This window comes from Brienomyrus brachyistius, chromosome 13 (genome assembly GCF_023856365.1).
Source record: "Brienomyrus brachyistius isolate T26 chromosome 13, BBRACH_0.4, whole genome shotgun sequence".
NCBI lineage: Eukaryota > Metazoa > Chordata > Actinopteri > Osteoglossiformes > Mormyridae > Brienomyrus > Brienomyrus brachyistius.
Genome location: NC_064545.1, coordinates 17875420 through 17889014, shown reverse-complemented (window position 1 = coordinate 17889014; position 13595 = coordinate 17875420). Strand labels below are relative to the sequence as shown.

Here is a 13595-nt window from a genome sequence, read left to right as displayed (position 1 = left end):
CTCTTCCCCAGGCAGCCTGTGAGTGATGCCATTTCACTCACCCTGAGATAGAGCAGAGCAACAGCGAGGTCTCTGTGACATCAGGGTCCTTATTTGTGAGAAAACTTGTAGGCTGTCCTCAGCACCAAGTGGATTTATTTTTATTTGATTTCTGTAAGTTTTCCGATGGGGGGAATCAGTAACAAGCAGGGGAGGAACATGAAGTGAATTTAAAGATTCATGCCAGAAACCCAGATTTAACCGATTAGCTCCAGCTCCCAGTGAAGCATTGCGAGGGTCTGTGTTCACTGGAAAGCTCTCCAGCGCTTGTCGTGGACTTTTGTCTTGCACTGTTTTGTCGGTTGTCACACTTCTGTTTGTCCTGCTGTCCACCCATGTACAGGTACTCATCCCCTCCCCTGCAACTGTGGCATATGAATTTCCTCAGAACACATGTGACAGTGTAAAAACCTGGATCCTGAAACCTGACCTTCATATAGCAGCTTATTTGCTGCGCTGCTAATGACTGCAGAGAGCAAGTGGGAGATCTCCGAGCCTCCCTGTATAGCTCAAGTGCCACTCAACTGCCTGACTGATGGAACGGTCACTGCGCCACTGCGTGTGTGTCAGTAGGCACTGGAGTACGTGCAGTTAGACCAATTTGTCCCCTATCATGCTGCTGTTGTGAAGACTGAAAGTTTTGGCTCAAAGTTTGCACTGTCATAGTGGGAGCTGCAGTGATCAGCCGAAAACGAAACCTTTCCGGCAGGAGTGGAGGTGATCTTTACGGGAACGGGGATTAAATACGATTTAAGCAGCCTTTTCATGTAAACTGCGGCCATGTAGATGAGCAGTGAGTGAAGTCATGTGACTGTGTTTATATGAATATCACAGTGCCCGGCCCAGATCAGAGTAACACCTCCAGGACTGGCAGAATGCTAAGTGCATTTAGGCCCTTGCCAAGCCAGGATCATGCCTGAACTGCAGCCGTAACGTTTCATCATTGTTCCTGACCTAGTCTGTAGGGGGCGCTCAAGAATCATAAAGATAATGTCCCAAATGTCCTTATCGGTAGCAGTTCACATTAACTTGGTTTTCAGACGCTTTTATCCAAAGCAACGTACCATAGAGGGAAGGGTTACGTTTTATGCCTGCTCCCTGGGATTTGAACTCAAACCCTTTGTTTTGGTAGGGTTAGGGGGCTACTTGTTGAGCCCCAAGAGCAGCTGCTCTGTGCAGATAGACATGTGGTACATAATTTCTTAGAGGCTCACTGCAATTTTAACAGTATTCTGTAATACGGATGCAGTTTTATTTTAAATCTTATACTTGAAGGGCAGTTTTAAATTTATATCAGCATGTTTTTCATCAGCGATTAAGTGACATCCGTTTTCGTGTGGGATTTTGGCTGCCTGGTTTTCTTCTCTGTGATGAACAGGTTAATTAATTTTAAAATTAACTTACGCTACCAATGTTTATCACCCCATCCTGTCCCAAACAGCTGTGTGAATAAGCCAGCAGGCTGCAGGTGCTGCATCTCTTCAGAAGATGCTCCTCCCTTTTGGGATGTGCTCAAACCTCTCTTTTGTCCCACAGCTGTTATCAATAATTAGCGTGCGCAGCTGCAAAGCAGAATATGTCTTCATTAGGAACTGGACTGAACCGGCAGGCTGTGTTGCCATGAAAAAGGTTGGGTCAATTAAAAGCAGGTAATTTGGGAAATTGCTTGGTTGATTTTAAATGTTAGTGTTTCTGTTGGTATTTCAGAAAGCTGTGTTTGATGAGACTGTATCTCGGGGTCGTCCGTTGGTTGAGGGAGAGGTACAATGAGCGTCAGTGATCCTCTGATGACAGGCGGAACCCGGAGAGTTCTGCTGAATCAGAATGGTGCACGATTAATCAGGTGGCCCTGACCCTTCCTCCATGCCGCCATCAAAACTCAGTGCTTAGGGAGCCATAACTATGCTACGAATAAATAACCTTCTGCATAAATAAGTGATTGGCGCTAGTGCAGAGGGAACCGGTCCAGGTCGGTCCGAGTGAGTTAGGAGAAGCTGTTAAACTGCTTTGGTGGAGATACGACCACCATGGAAACCTCATCATTTTACTGTACGGTGTTCATATCTAATCCAGTGTGACCTGGGCCTCCTAGACGTCTGACGGCTGAAGGGAGTGGGTATCTGTGGAAGCTGTATTTAAGGCGGGACCAGAAACCAAAATTCTGCCTTTAAGCTGGACTCCCTTCTATCAAAAAGGGTAGTAACAGTGTGTAAATCAGTTAAAATTCCACCTGTAAATCGAGGCCTTGGGCTTTTGTATTTTCATAGAGAAAATCGGTTTGTAGTGTGGGGGTGCTGATGTTGCATTAATGGGTAGCACCAGGGACGGATTACGGACCAGGCCAGTGGGGCTGCTGCCCAGGGGCCCTTGGGGTGCAGGGGGCCCGTGGGGCCCCTAGCCCAAAACAATTTGCAACGCTTATCAACAATGTATTTTTGTTTGTCTATTTTAGAGGGCCTACATTCTTTGATCCTCTGCCTACAAGGGCCCCTGACCCTATAGGGAGGGTGTTTGGCTGCCAAGGGCCCTTGAATTGTAGTGGTAGTGGTTGTGGTTGTGGTTGTGGTGGTGGTGCTGGTGGTGGGGGGGTGGGCCCTCGCGAACGTTTTGCCCAGGGGCCCACACAACCCATAATCCGTCCCTGGGTAGCACTGACAAATTTATTCTCATTAGTGTAATACCAGAGGAAGGTGCTATATTTACTGATGCTGTTATAAGTACCATTAACAAGTAACTGTAATATTTTCTAATTATAAATGTTAAAATAATATGTGAATGCTTTGGTGTGGCATAGAGACTCAGAGGGTAACATTGTTGCTTCATACTTACCCGGCTTTTGTGTGTGTGTGTGTGTGTGTGTGTGTGTGTGTGTGGTGATTCCTTGTTCTTCCTGTGTTAGGCAGCTTTCCATCTGCAGTCTGAAGACATAAAGGTAGGCGGTGGCCTGGCCCCCCGCCCAGGGTGTACCCCAGCCCCGTGGTGGCCTGGCGTCCCTGACCAGGACCAGTAGTTAGAACCTGGATAGATTTTGGTTTGCTTAAAATGGCTTCTCCATCTGAATAATATAGATCCATTGTTAGAAAAAGTACTGTTTCCCATGAACGTTAACCTGTAATGTCAAACGCTTTCCCATCAGAAGACATGGTTTATGAAAGTATGAAACCCGAATGCAGTGCGAAGTGCAGAGTCTCGCCTGAACTGCGTGGGATGGTTCGCATTTCACGGTAGCTGTGAACTGATAACTCTGTACTATTTGCTAGCGATAGTGACGCATCAGAAACGGAGAGGAAAGTCAGCATGAGGAGGGTTGGTAATAAGCATCATTTATAAATGCCATCCTGTGACAAATGGCTCGTTGCCGTTAGCATAGCAGGCAGAGCTGAGTCAGCGCACCCCGCACTTCCCCACGCATTCGGGACGAGGGAACAGCAGCCAGACAGGCTGCCACAGATGCATTCACGTAAACACCGAGCCGCACAAACAAATGCAAGGGGAAAGCAAGCTGCGTGGAGCTCAGTCAGCAAAATGACAAGTGTGATCATTTCAAAGAGTAATCTACCACATGTGGATGCCAGTGGCTGGATTAGATGATGACTGGGAGGGAACATATTTCTTCACAAACACCTTTCAGAGTGTTACATCTACAATGGAAACTAATAATTCCCACAGGTGGGAAATTTGTTTGTACGAGGAAAACAAATTTTAATCTCATAAACACGTTACCCCTTAATATCCTTCTGAAGTAGTTAGTCTAGTTCCTGATGCACTGAATCTCTCCAAAGATGGGGACGTGTGAGCTCTGCTCCCACATTTCTAAAGATGGATTCATTTTCCAGTAATTAACTGATGCATATCTGACCTGGGATGGAAGCGTCACGCCATCACACTTCACAGCACCATGAGCAGTTTAATTAGTTTATCACTTTTCAGCCTTAAACAGTCTTTTCTGCTCATATTTCAGATAAGAGGCGGGTGTATATATATATATATATAACGGGACATAGACACGACGGAGGGCCGTGTTCTGCACAAGCAGACCTGACTGCTGCAGTTAGAAGCACGTTCAGATTTGAACAAAGGTTTCGCCTGTTTTTTTTCCACGGTTCAGTAACTGCGATGGGCTTGGACCCCGCCTCGTGCACGTAGCTTCCTGGATAGGCTCGGGACCCCACACGTACCAGAAGGATGAGTGGTTTGGAAAATGGATGGATGGTTCAGTAAACTTGATAATTATTACTGAAAGACACCAGCCACTCCCTTATAATTATAAAGGAAGCAAAAAAGAGACGTCGCCTGAAGCTGTGGATGATTTTAATTTGCTAAAGCAGCTGCCGAATGGGAGGAGAGACTTGTTTGGAATCGTCTGGGGCCGTGGCACTAATCGCAAGCAAAAAAAAACCACTCAGTCAGTTAAATGTTATTCAGTATTTTACAAGCATGTCATAGTAATTCACAGGGAATCAAAAACTGAGAGAACGAAACAAAAACTGAAAAAAAATAGACTGCAAAGGTGGAGCGCCTCTGAAGAAAACAGTGTATAAATGACCAGAGGTGTAAATAGCATTAAAATGTCTATATCTTCCAAAAAGATTGGCATGCATAGGTTGATGCCTGTTTGGATGGGCCTTATTCAGATGACCTGGTTTTTCGCTTGCATACATAGAGACGTGCTTTATTTGAACTAATAGTGTTTTCTGCATACATTGTCCAGGCTTTGTGGGGTCTATCAAGGCTCTTTAGCTTAAACTCTTCACAGGAGGCTCTTACACTTGCACCGGCATGTACCTTCCATCATGGAATCACCGGGGCAACCAGTGACCTGTTGCATCCTGGGAACAGTATTACAGAGTGAGAGCTTGTGTGACGTGCATAGACAGCCAATCAAGAGCATGTAGGAGAGTTATTGCACTGTTGCTTCAGGGTTAGGGGTTCCAGTCCTGCCTATGTTCTGTGCGTGGGAGATGTGCATCTTCTCCCCTTGTCGCACATGTTACATTACGGTTTGATTGATTAGTGTATGATTATGCTGATATGATGGACTGGCATCACTTCCCAGGGTGCACAGAAGCCGGTACTGCCTGGGATAGGCTGCAAGCCCACCTGCGACCCACCAGTTTGAAGATGGATGGAGCGATGGATGGATATACACGTGTAAGGGTATTTGTTTGTTAACCTGCAGGTTTGATGATTTACATTGTAGATCCATGTAAATTAGAGGCAGACATTGTGCATTAATTACAGCAGTTTTATGTGTTACTCTGTCCTGCTACTGCTTGTAGTCTTTGCTTTTGAAATCTTGCATAATACAACAGAAGGTCCTTCTCCAGAAGACAAGAGGATCTGAATGCTGAAGAGGCTAATGGAGGTGGGGATGGTGTATGTATGTCTGTGTGTGTGTGTGTGTGTGTGTTTGTGTGTGTGTGTGGGGGGTCTGCATAAGAATTTTGACTTTTCATCAGACTCCTCATATCCTCCATGTTTTCAAGTTGAAAAGATTTCTACTGATGTAATGAATTATGGTTATTTGATCCCTTAGGGGTGGACTGAGAATGGAAAATTATTGATTTATGTATAAGCAGACCAACACAATCCTATAACTAAATGCGCTTTTCACCATTACTTCTGCTAGACCTTGGTGAGAGAGTTTCATAATATTGGTCCACATGCAAGAAGATAAATTGGATTCCCCAGTCAGAGTGGGTTCAGTGTAATCAGTTTAGCCAATGAGAGTGAGCCCAGGTTTTGGCTTGTTCAGTCTGAGTGGGCGTAAGGCAATTCTCACCCTCCACTCACACAGAGGAGCCAAGATGGTGGCAGGTCGGCTTTGCCCTTCGTGTGGAGCGTAAACGTCACAGGCAGAGGAAGTGACATCGCCGGTCCTGTCAGTAGAGCTTGGCTTGGACCAGCTAGTCATCCAGGTGCTGCTCTTCCCAGGTGGAGGTGGGGATGGCGCTGTAGGGGTCCATTATGACCCTCGCACAGCGGATTATCATGGCCACCAGCAGGAGGCAGAGGAAGGCGATACATGCCAGTGTCAAGCCCTGGTCCACATCCACATGCACAGGGTCAGGTGTGATCTCCTCCATGGCCTGGGTCTGAACCTGGGGCATCACGCCTACCATCTTCTTCTCTCATCTGGGTGAGATAAACAACACAGGCTGATACTAGTTATCGACAATTGGCCATTACACCCACAGGAACTTTTACGGCGTCGGAAGCATAGAATTTCCCAAAATGTCTTGACATGCATGCAGAGATATTTTGGACAATTCTATGCTTCCAACTTTGAAGAAAAGTTTGGGGAAGGTCCTTTCTGTTCCAGCTTGATTGTGCCCCTGTACGCAAAGCAAGGTCCATAAAGACATGATTGGGTGAGTTTAGTGTGGAAGAACTTGATTGGCCCACGCAGAGCCCAGACCTCAACCCCATCAAAAACATTTGGGATGAACTAGAATGGAGATTGTGAGCCAGGCCTTCATGTCTAACATCAGTGCCTGACCTCACAAATGCTCTTCTGGATGAATGGGCAAAAATTTCCACAGACACAGTCCACAATCTTGTGGAAAGCCCCCCCAGGAGAGTGGCAGCTGTTATAGCTGCGGTGGGGGGGGGACCAGCTCCATATTGATGCCCATGGACTTATAATGGGATGTCATAAACGTTCCTGTAGGTGTAATGGGCAGGTGTCCCAATACTTTTGTCCATGGAGTATATTAGATATGTGATCAAACCACAGGATGCACACTGTGCAGCACACAACTCCAGCTGTTCTATATTTTCATGCTGAAATGTTTCCTTCACATAATCATCTCTGCATGTTCTTATAGCCATAAACCATGTTCATATTCATTCTGGCACACGGGGGGTTTTCATCATTTTCATGGCACTGAGCAAACACATTCATCTGTATAAATATCAGTGTAGAATCATTCAGTAGAAATCATCATTCAATACTGAAATTCTCTGGAGACCAACTTAGGAAGAATAACGCAAGAGCAATTTCATGGTGTTTGTTATTGTATTCTTTATCATATTAATGGATTTTTTTTTTCCTTTGAATGGTGATTAAGCATATTTTTCTTCAGCAAATTCGCGTGTTAAGTTTTCTAAAACAGACGACTCGGTGAGAGTCACCATGTGCACAGCTGTCGAATAAGTGAGCACTTCATAAGGAGTGAATAAAAAAAAAACACATTAAAGAGAAAGATGTACTCAGATCAGAACTGGAACTGTACTGCCGAGAAGATTTCTCCAGCTTGGACCATGCAGTATAAGTGGGTAGGGCCTACGCTCCCTGAAAGTGTCTGCGAAACAGACGCCCTTTTGGCCGGGGGCCAGGTACCACAAGGGGGTCAGCTCAGGTCTGGCCACGCTGCTGTTCTGTTTGCATTTTATTGGGAATGTGACTTCGCAGTTAGGGCCAGTATCTGTGAATCTATATGGCCAGTGTCAGGCAAATGAATTAAAGGCATTAATAAATCTTATTGACTGTACAGCAGCTAAATCAACAGAACTCTTTTATATGTATAGAGGACTGTGATCTATCAGGATGTCATTTTCAATTCTGGTGCATAAAATGGCCGTACACTGTATAATTACACTCTGGATGGAGCACATAAGCTCTGAGGAGACCATGTTCAGGAGGTGAGCCAGAACCTGGCCCCACGCTTCTTGGTTCTGTCGGTTTTCATCGTCACTGTTGTATTAGGTGTGTGAATGCATCTGATAACAGATGAAGTAGATATTTAGTATGCAGTAATACACATGCAATAATCAAATCCAACTCCTGCAATAATCAAATCCAAACATTTTTTTCATTCATCTGTAGTTTTGAGGCATCATCAGATCAACCACCAAACTGACTTATCAGTATTACAGGAAATTATTAATGGTCACACATAGTGGTAGGTGAACATTACACTATATGGACAAAAGTATTGGGACACCTGGCCATTACATCTACAGGAACTATGGAGTTGCTCACCTCTTTGCAGCTATAACAGCTGCCACTCTTCTGGTTTGCGTACCAAGATGTTTTGGACAATTTTATGTCTCCAAATTTGTGGGAACAGTTTGGGGAAGATCCTTTCTGTTCCAGCATGACTGTACCCCAGTGCACATCAAGGTCCATAAAGACATGGTTGGGTGAGTTTGGTGTGGAAGAACTTGACCTCAATCCTATCGAACACCTTTGGGATGAACTAGAATGGAGATTGTGTAGCCAGGCCTTCATGTCCAACATCAGTGCCTGACCTCACAAATGCTCTTCTGGAAAACTGTGGAAAAATTCCACCAGACACACTTCAGAAACCCGTGGAAAGCCCCCCCCCCCCCCCCCCCCAGAAGAGTGGCAGCTCTTACAGTTGCAAAGGGGTGACTGACTCCTATGGAATGGGACGTCATAAATGTTCCCTTGGGTGTAATGACCAGGGGTCCCAGCACTTTTGTCCATGTAATGTATGTCCAAAGCTTTATCTAGGGTAAAAATGGCGGGAAGCAAACAAAACAATATCATGGCCTAAACAAAGGCTTGAAAGCAGCTGATTGGACCAAATGGCATTTCTTGCTTGGGGAGCCATTCACCTTGTGAGGTGGGGGAGCGGGGTGCCTGTAGGGGCCGGTGGCAAAGCAAATGGCACTAAGTGGTACAGAGAGATGCCAGATAGCAGCCTGATGGTATCAGTGCAGAGCCAGACCTGGCTGCACGTTAGTCACCACTGGCTGAGAAGAGCGGGCTGTCAGTGGAGTTCTACCATTATACATTATCTATGATGCCAATAGCGAACCCTTGCAGCCACTTTTAATCAATTATACGTCTCACACCTCACAGTAGTCGAGAATCAGCCAATTTTTCCCCTCAGATTTATTTAAATACACGACATTCTTTTTGAAAGGAACCAACCCTCGGCACAGATGAACAAATAGTTATGAGAATTTGTACCTGGTGATCTTTATCGTCAGGGATTGGCTCCTTGAGAAAGAGCAATATCGGTATACGCATAATTAGTGTATAGGAATTAAAGAGCAGACTTTTGCATTGGAGTCATATGGCTGACAAGATCTCTTTGAAGAATAAATTAAATGCAAACTGAATGCCTTCTACTATTGTGTGTTTGAATCGTTGGGATCAGTCTATTGGGACAATTATCAACTACACTGTCAGAAAAAAATATCAATTTGTACCTTTGCTTGTCACTGGGGCTGTACCCTTAAGGGTTTGCCCATCGTTCCCTTAGCTGTAAGTACTTCTACCTTTTAAGGTACAGAAATTGCCTCTGAGGAACATAATAATAACAAATAAATCTTTTATTTGTCAGGTGGGTTTCAAACCAACACCCTGTTGGTGTGAGGTAACAGTGCTGCGCTTCCTATGTAGAGATTCGCATTCGCATTGCCCAATACATTTAGGTAAACGGGTGAAAAGGAACAAAAATGAGTAACTATCTGCAGATAATTCAACAGCTGCTAAAGGCTAATGGTGTCCAGGAGTGTGGATATTGACTGCAGGTTTCGACGCCAAGCTGGGGCAGGAAATGAAATATAGGGAGCCTATGATTTGGCTCCATCTGGGTGTAGAAACGATCCTTGGCCTCGTAAATCGCCCTCCATGCCATGCTGCCTGGCCAGTACGCCTCTTTATCTTTTCTAGCCTCTGTGTCTGAAGGTAGCGTTTCCCAACCTGGCCTCTACCAGGGGCCAGGAGGGAGCAGAAACATGGACAATCTGGCCATCCCCAAGCACTGGGTTGGGAAACACTGGTCTAAGGTTACAGTTCCTCCATCCCGATGAGGAGCTGCTGTAAATCACAATAGCAGGCCTCAGCTGGGTTCCATGGACATAGAACACCTTCCTTTGGTAAGTTTATCTTCTGTACATTTGTTGGCCATTAATCTGTGGTCCTTTCTGTCAGTATTCATCTCTGCGTTCAGGTTTGCTTGCAGCCTCTCTGCCCCTGTCTGTTGCATTTCTGTGTTTCTCTGTTAATATTGCCTTCATGTTAATGCTTCCTCTTTACTGGGCAGGTCATTCAAACAGTTGCTCGAGCCTGAATCAAAGATCGCTGTCTTACTGAAGCTGAACATGAAAACATCGTCATGCTACCATGGCAGCGGAAACACTCAGGATCCATGAAAAATGCAGGACAACCTCCAGATGCCACTGAGATAGCCCATAACCTGATCTGATCCCAGATCAGCTGATACCAGATGTGCAGGCCGCAGAGTGTAGCACTCTGAGCTACTACAGTAGCCCGAGGTGAATCAGACAGGTCAACAGCACCACGAACTGCTGTTCTTGTAAAAAGCAGCCAAGAGTTCTGGGCAAGCATCGTTTTTTTCACTGTTATAAGAAAAGATAGTATGTGAAAATCCATGACTTGTGTTGTGTAAGTCTCACACTTGGGAACCCACAGCAGTCCATGTTTTTGCTCCTACTGGGAGCTGGGAGGGAGCAAAAAAACGTGGACTGTCTGTGGGTACCCAAGGACCGGATTGGGAATCACTGCCCTAGACTGCTGTTTTTCTGAGACTTTGATGTATTCTCTTTTCTTATATCTGTGAAACAAACCAATGCTTGCCCAGAACTTCTGGCTGCTTTTTACAAGAACTAGGGGATGAAGGAGTACAGTTTTGCCCAGTGCTGTCTGAAAAATTATATTTATTCTGGTAGCTCTTTAACACATGTTATAGCAGTACTAAATTATTTTAATTGATTGGGAAATTCTGAGTGATAGGAGGCTGGTTGCCCTTCACATTACTCCCTATACCACAGCTGGTTTCCCTTCACATCATTCCCTATACCACAGCTGGCTGCCCTTCACTTCACTGCCTATACCACAGCTGGTTGCCCTTCTCATCACTCCATATACCACAGCTGGTTGCCCTTCACATCACTCCCTATACCACAACTGCTTGCCATTTTCATCACTCCCTATACTACAGCTGGTTGCCCTTCACATCACTCCCTATACCACAGCTGGCTCAGAGGCTCCATTAAAGGGTGATCAGACAGCTGCTGCCAAACCAGATATTGTTGATCACTCTGCAGACAATTCATCTTAGGCCAGGCCCTTTGCACTGGTGCCAAGAGGCATTTGTGCACAGACTAGAGGCTCTTCTTTTGGATATAAGAAAAACAGCCCAGGTGAGACGTTAGTGATTATAAGCCATCCCATCCCAACTCATCCCCACCAGCAGTACATACCCAGTACAGTATGGGGGCACTAAGTCTCTGTGCCTGTGATCGGAAGATTCCCAGTTTGAGCCCCGGCCTTTTCAGAACAGTCACATGTCCATAGGCCCTTGAGCAAGGCCCTTAACCCCCAGTTCCAGGGGCATCGCACACTGGCTGAACCTACGGTGAGGCCCCCAAGTGCAAGGTGGGGTAGGTGAAGAGAAGAGTTCCAGTGTACCTGCACTCATACCTGAGCGAATGGCAAATAAAGAATTTATCATTTACCCAATCCGCTTTACCCTGAAAATCAATCGTACCGGAGGCAAATGCAAGTGCAATATCACAGCCCAGCTCCCAGACGCTAAGCTTTGCCCCCCAAAACCCAGACACGAGCACTGCGCTACATTCTCCAAAGGACTACTCTGCACTCCATAACTCCCTGTGCTGTGTGTAATTAAATTACAGCCTTATTCATTTTGGCCGGATAAACTACTGTGAAGCATTGGTCTTGGCCAGGATCCGTTAAGCGGGGATTGATGACAACGAGCAGGGATGTATCCAGAACAGACAAGCGCCTCAAAGGCAGCTACTGAATACTAGGGGGCAGCATCGCCACCCTCTAAAGACAGTGAAGTTGAGATTCAGGGTTGGGTGCAGCTGTTAAAAGGTGTGCTTGCTTGATCCAGACATAGTTTCTTGTGAATTATAATTCTCCTTAATTGTTCAGTTGTCAAACCATTGTGATGCAATTAAAGCAAATGGTAGTGTAGTCTGTCTGTCCGTCTGTCCATCCATACATCTTCCAACTGCTTATTCAGGACAGGGTTATGGGGTACTGGTGTCCAGTGCACACCTCTATTTTGATGTTTAATACTAACAGCAGTATTGGGTAGCGTAACTGCATTAACTGGACTGCAATTTCCTGCATCACTGCAGATTTTATCTATGACCAAGAGCTTCAGCCTCTAGTCTGCATGGTCGCTTTTTATTCGTCTCCGTAGGATAAGATAACAGATTGCAAAATACCTGCATCAATCCGATAATGCCCTGGACCAAAGCATGTCTTTAAGGGAAGGGCCATTTTCATTTAAGCTAGACCATAATTTCATTTAAATGTATAGGAAAGTGCTCTTCTTATCATATTAGACCCCATAACCCAGCCGGATAGAGGCAATGGACCAAAGCTTCTGTAAATGCAGACGACGCTGACTGCCCAGTTTGCAGATGCCAGCTTTCTAAGTTACAGACACTGCAGTTGTTTGCAGAAGAAAATGTGACTCCAGAGCAGAGGAGTCCCTCACCATATGGAGAGCTTCCGCGGTCACAGAGATCAGCCTCTGCAGCCGTATGGCCCCCGCTGGAGTTCCTCTGCACGGATCCCATGACAGATCCTGGCTGATGTGTTCCTCGGGTGGAGCTTGGGCTAGGCTGAGCACTTTCATCATACCAGGGATGACCAATTACAAAGACTCGCCAAAGCTCCCCTCACCTTCCTTAGATGACTGCCAAAGCGACCGTGTCTCATTGGGTGGGGGGAGGGGGGGGAGTGCGGAGCAGGAGCACCTGTCGTTCAACTTCTAAACCAAATCGGGAAAAGTCTGGAAAGAATGCAAAACACACCCGGAGGAAGACGAGTAAGAAGATACTGTACCTGGCAGTCCTTCCATCGCCGGGTAAACCTGAGATGGTCTCTGGATGGAGCAGAGAGAGCCCACATCTGGCCCCCCATGCAGTCGCATCCGTGGGGAAGGGAGCCAGCAGAAGCTGCCTGCAGCTTCACATGTGTGTGTCTCTGGATGGAGCCTCCACGGCTACTCCACTCAGCTCAGCCTGCACACTGTGCGGTTCCCGGACGCCACTGCTGCGGAGGGTGTATGTGTGTGTGTGTGTGTGTGTGTGTGTGTGCGCGCGCGTGTGTGTGTGTCTGAGGCTGCTGGAATCCAACCGTGTGTCTGTGCAGAAGGTATACGCTTGTGTGGGAAAAAAGGCGTAGAATGTCAGTCTGGATTTTTGAATTCAGTTGTTTGGTGCTTTGCACACATGTAGGTCCATCTTTTCATATATGTACGTATATGTGTGTCTGTGTATCCGTGCAACTTTCTATGTCAGTGACCATGTGTTTGTTCGCTCGCTATGAGTTTCTTCTGTATGGATTTTTATGTTTGTTTGTTTATGTCCTAATGTCAGTCCTGCGCGTATCTCTGTTTGCTTGTTTCGGTTTTTTTGTTTGTGTCCTGATGTCAGTTCTCCGTATGTCTTTTCTGTTTGCATGTCTGAGTTTTGTGTTCACTTATGTCCTCCTGTCAGTTCTCACTCAGTAAGTCTCTTTCTCTTCAGGTTGCAGTTTCGCTTATGCATGTTTCTCTGCATGTGCTTCTTCCTTA

The 13595-nt window shown here is 45.9% G+C and overlaps 1 protein-coding gene across 2 annotated transcripts; it reads right to left on the bottom strand.

Moving 5' to 3' along the window:
- Positions 1–4348: 4348 nt before the first annotated feature.
- LOC125705910 (cortexin domain-containing 1-like) lies at positions 4349–13049 on the bottom strand. 2 transcript variants are annotated; one of them, XM_048972257.1, is made up of 2 exons: positions 12863–13049; positions 4349–6174 (listed from the first exon to the last, which is right to left on the bottom strand). In XM_048972257.1, the coding sequence occupies exon 2, from the start codon at positions 6159–6161 to the stop codon at positions 5946–5948; it is 216 nt and encodes a 71-aa protein (XP_048828214.1). In that variant the 5' UTR covers positions 6162–6174; positions 12863–13049; the 3' UTR covers positions 4349–5945. The 2 variants fall into 2 exon arrangements, with proteins under 2 accessions (XP_048828214.1, XP_048828213.1); XM_048972256.1 differs by lacking the exon at positions 12863–13049 and adding an exon at positions 12513–12690.
- Positions 13050–13595: the final 546 nt, after the last annotated feature.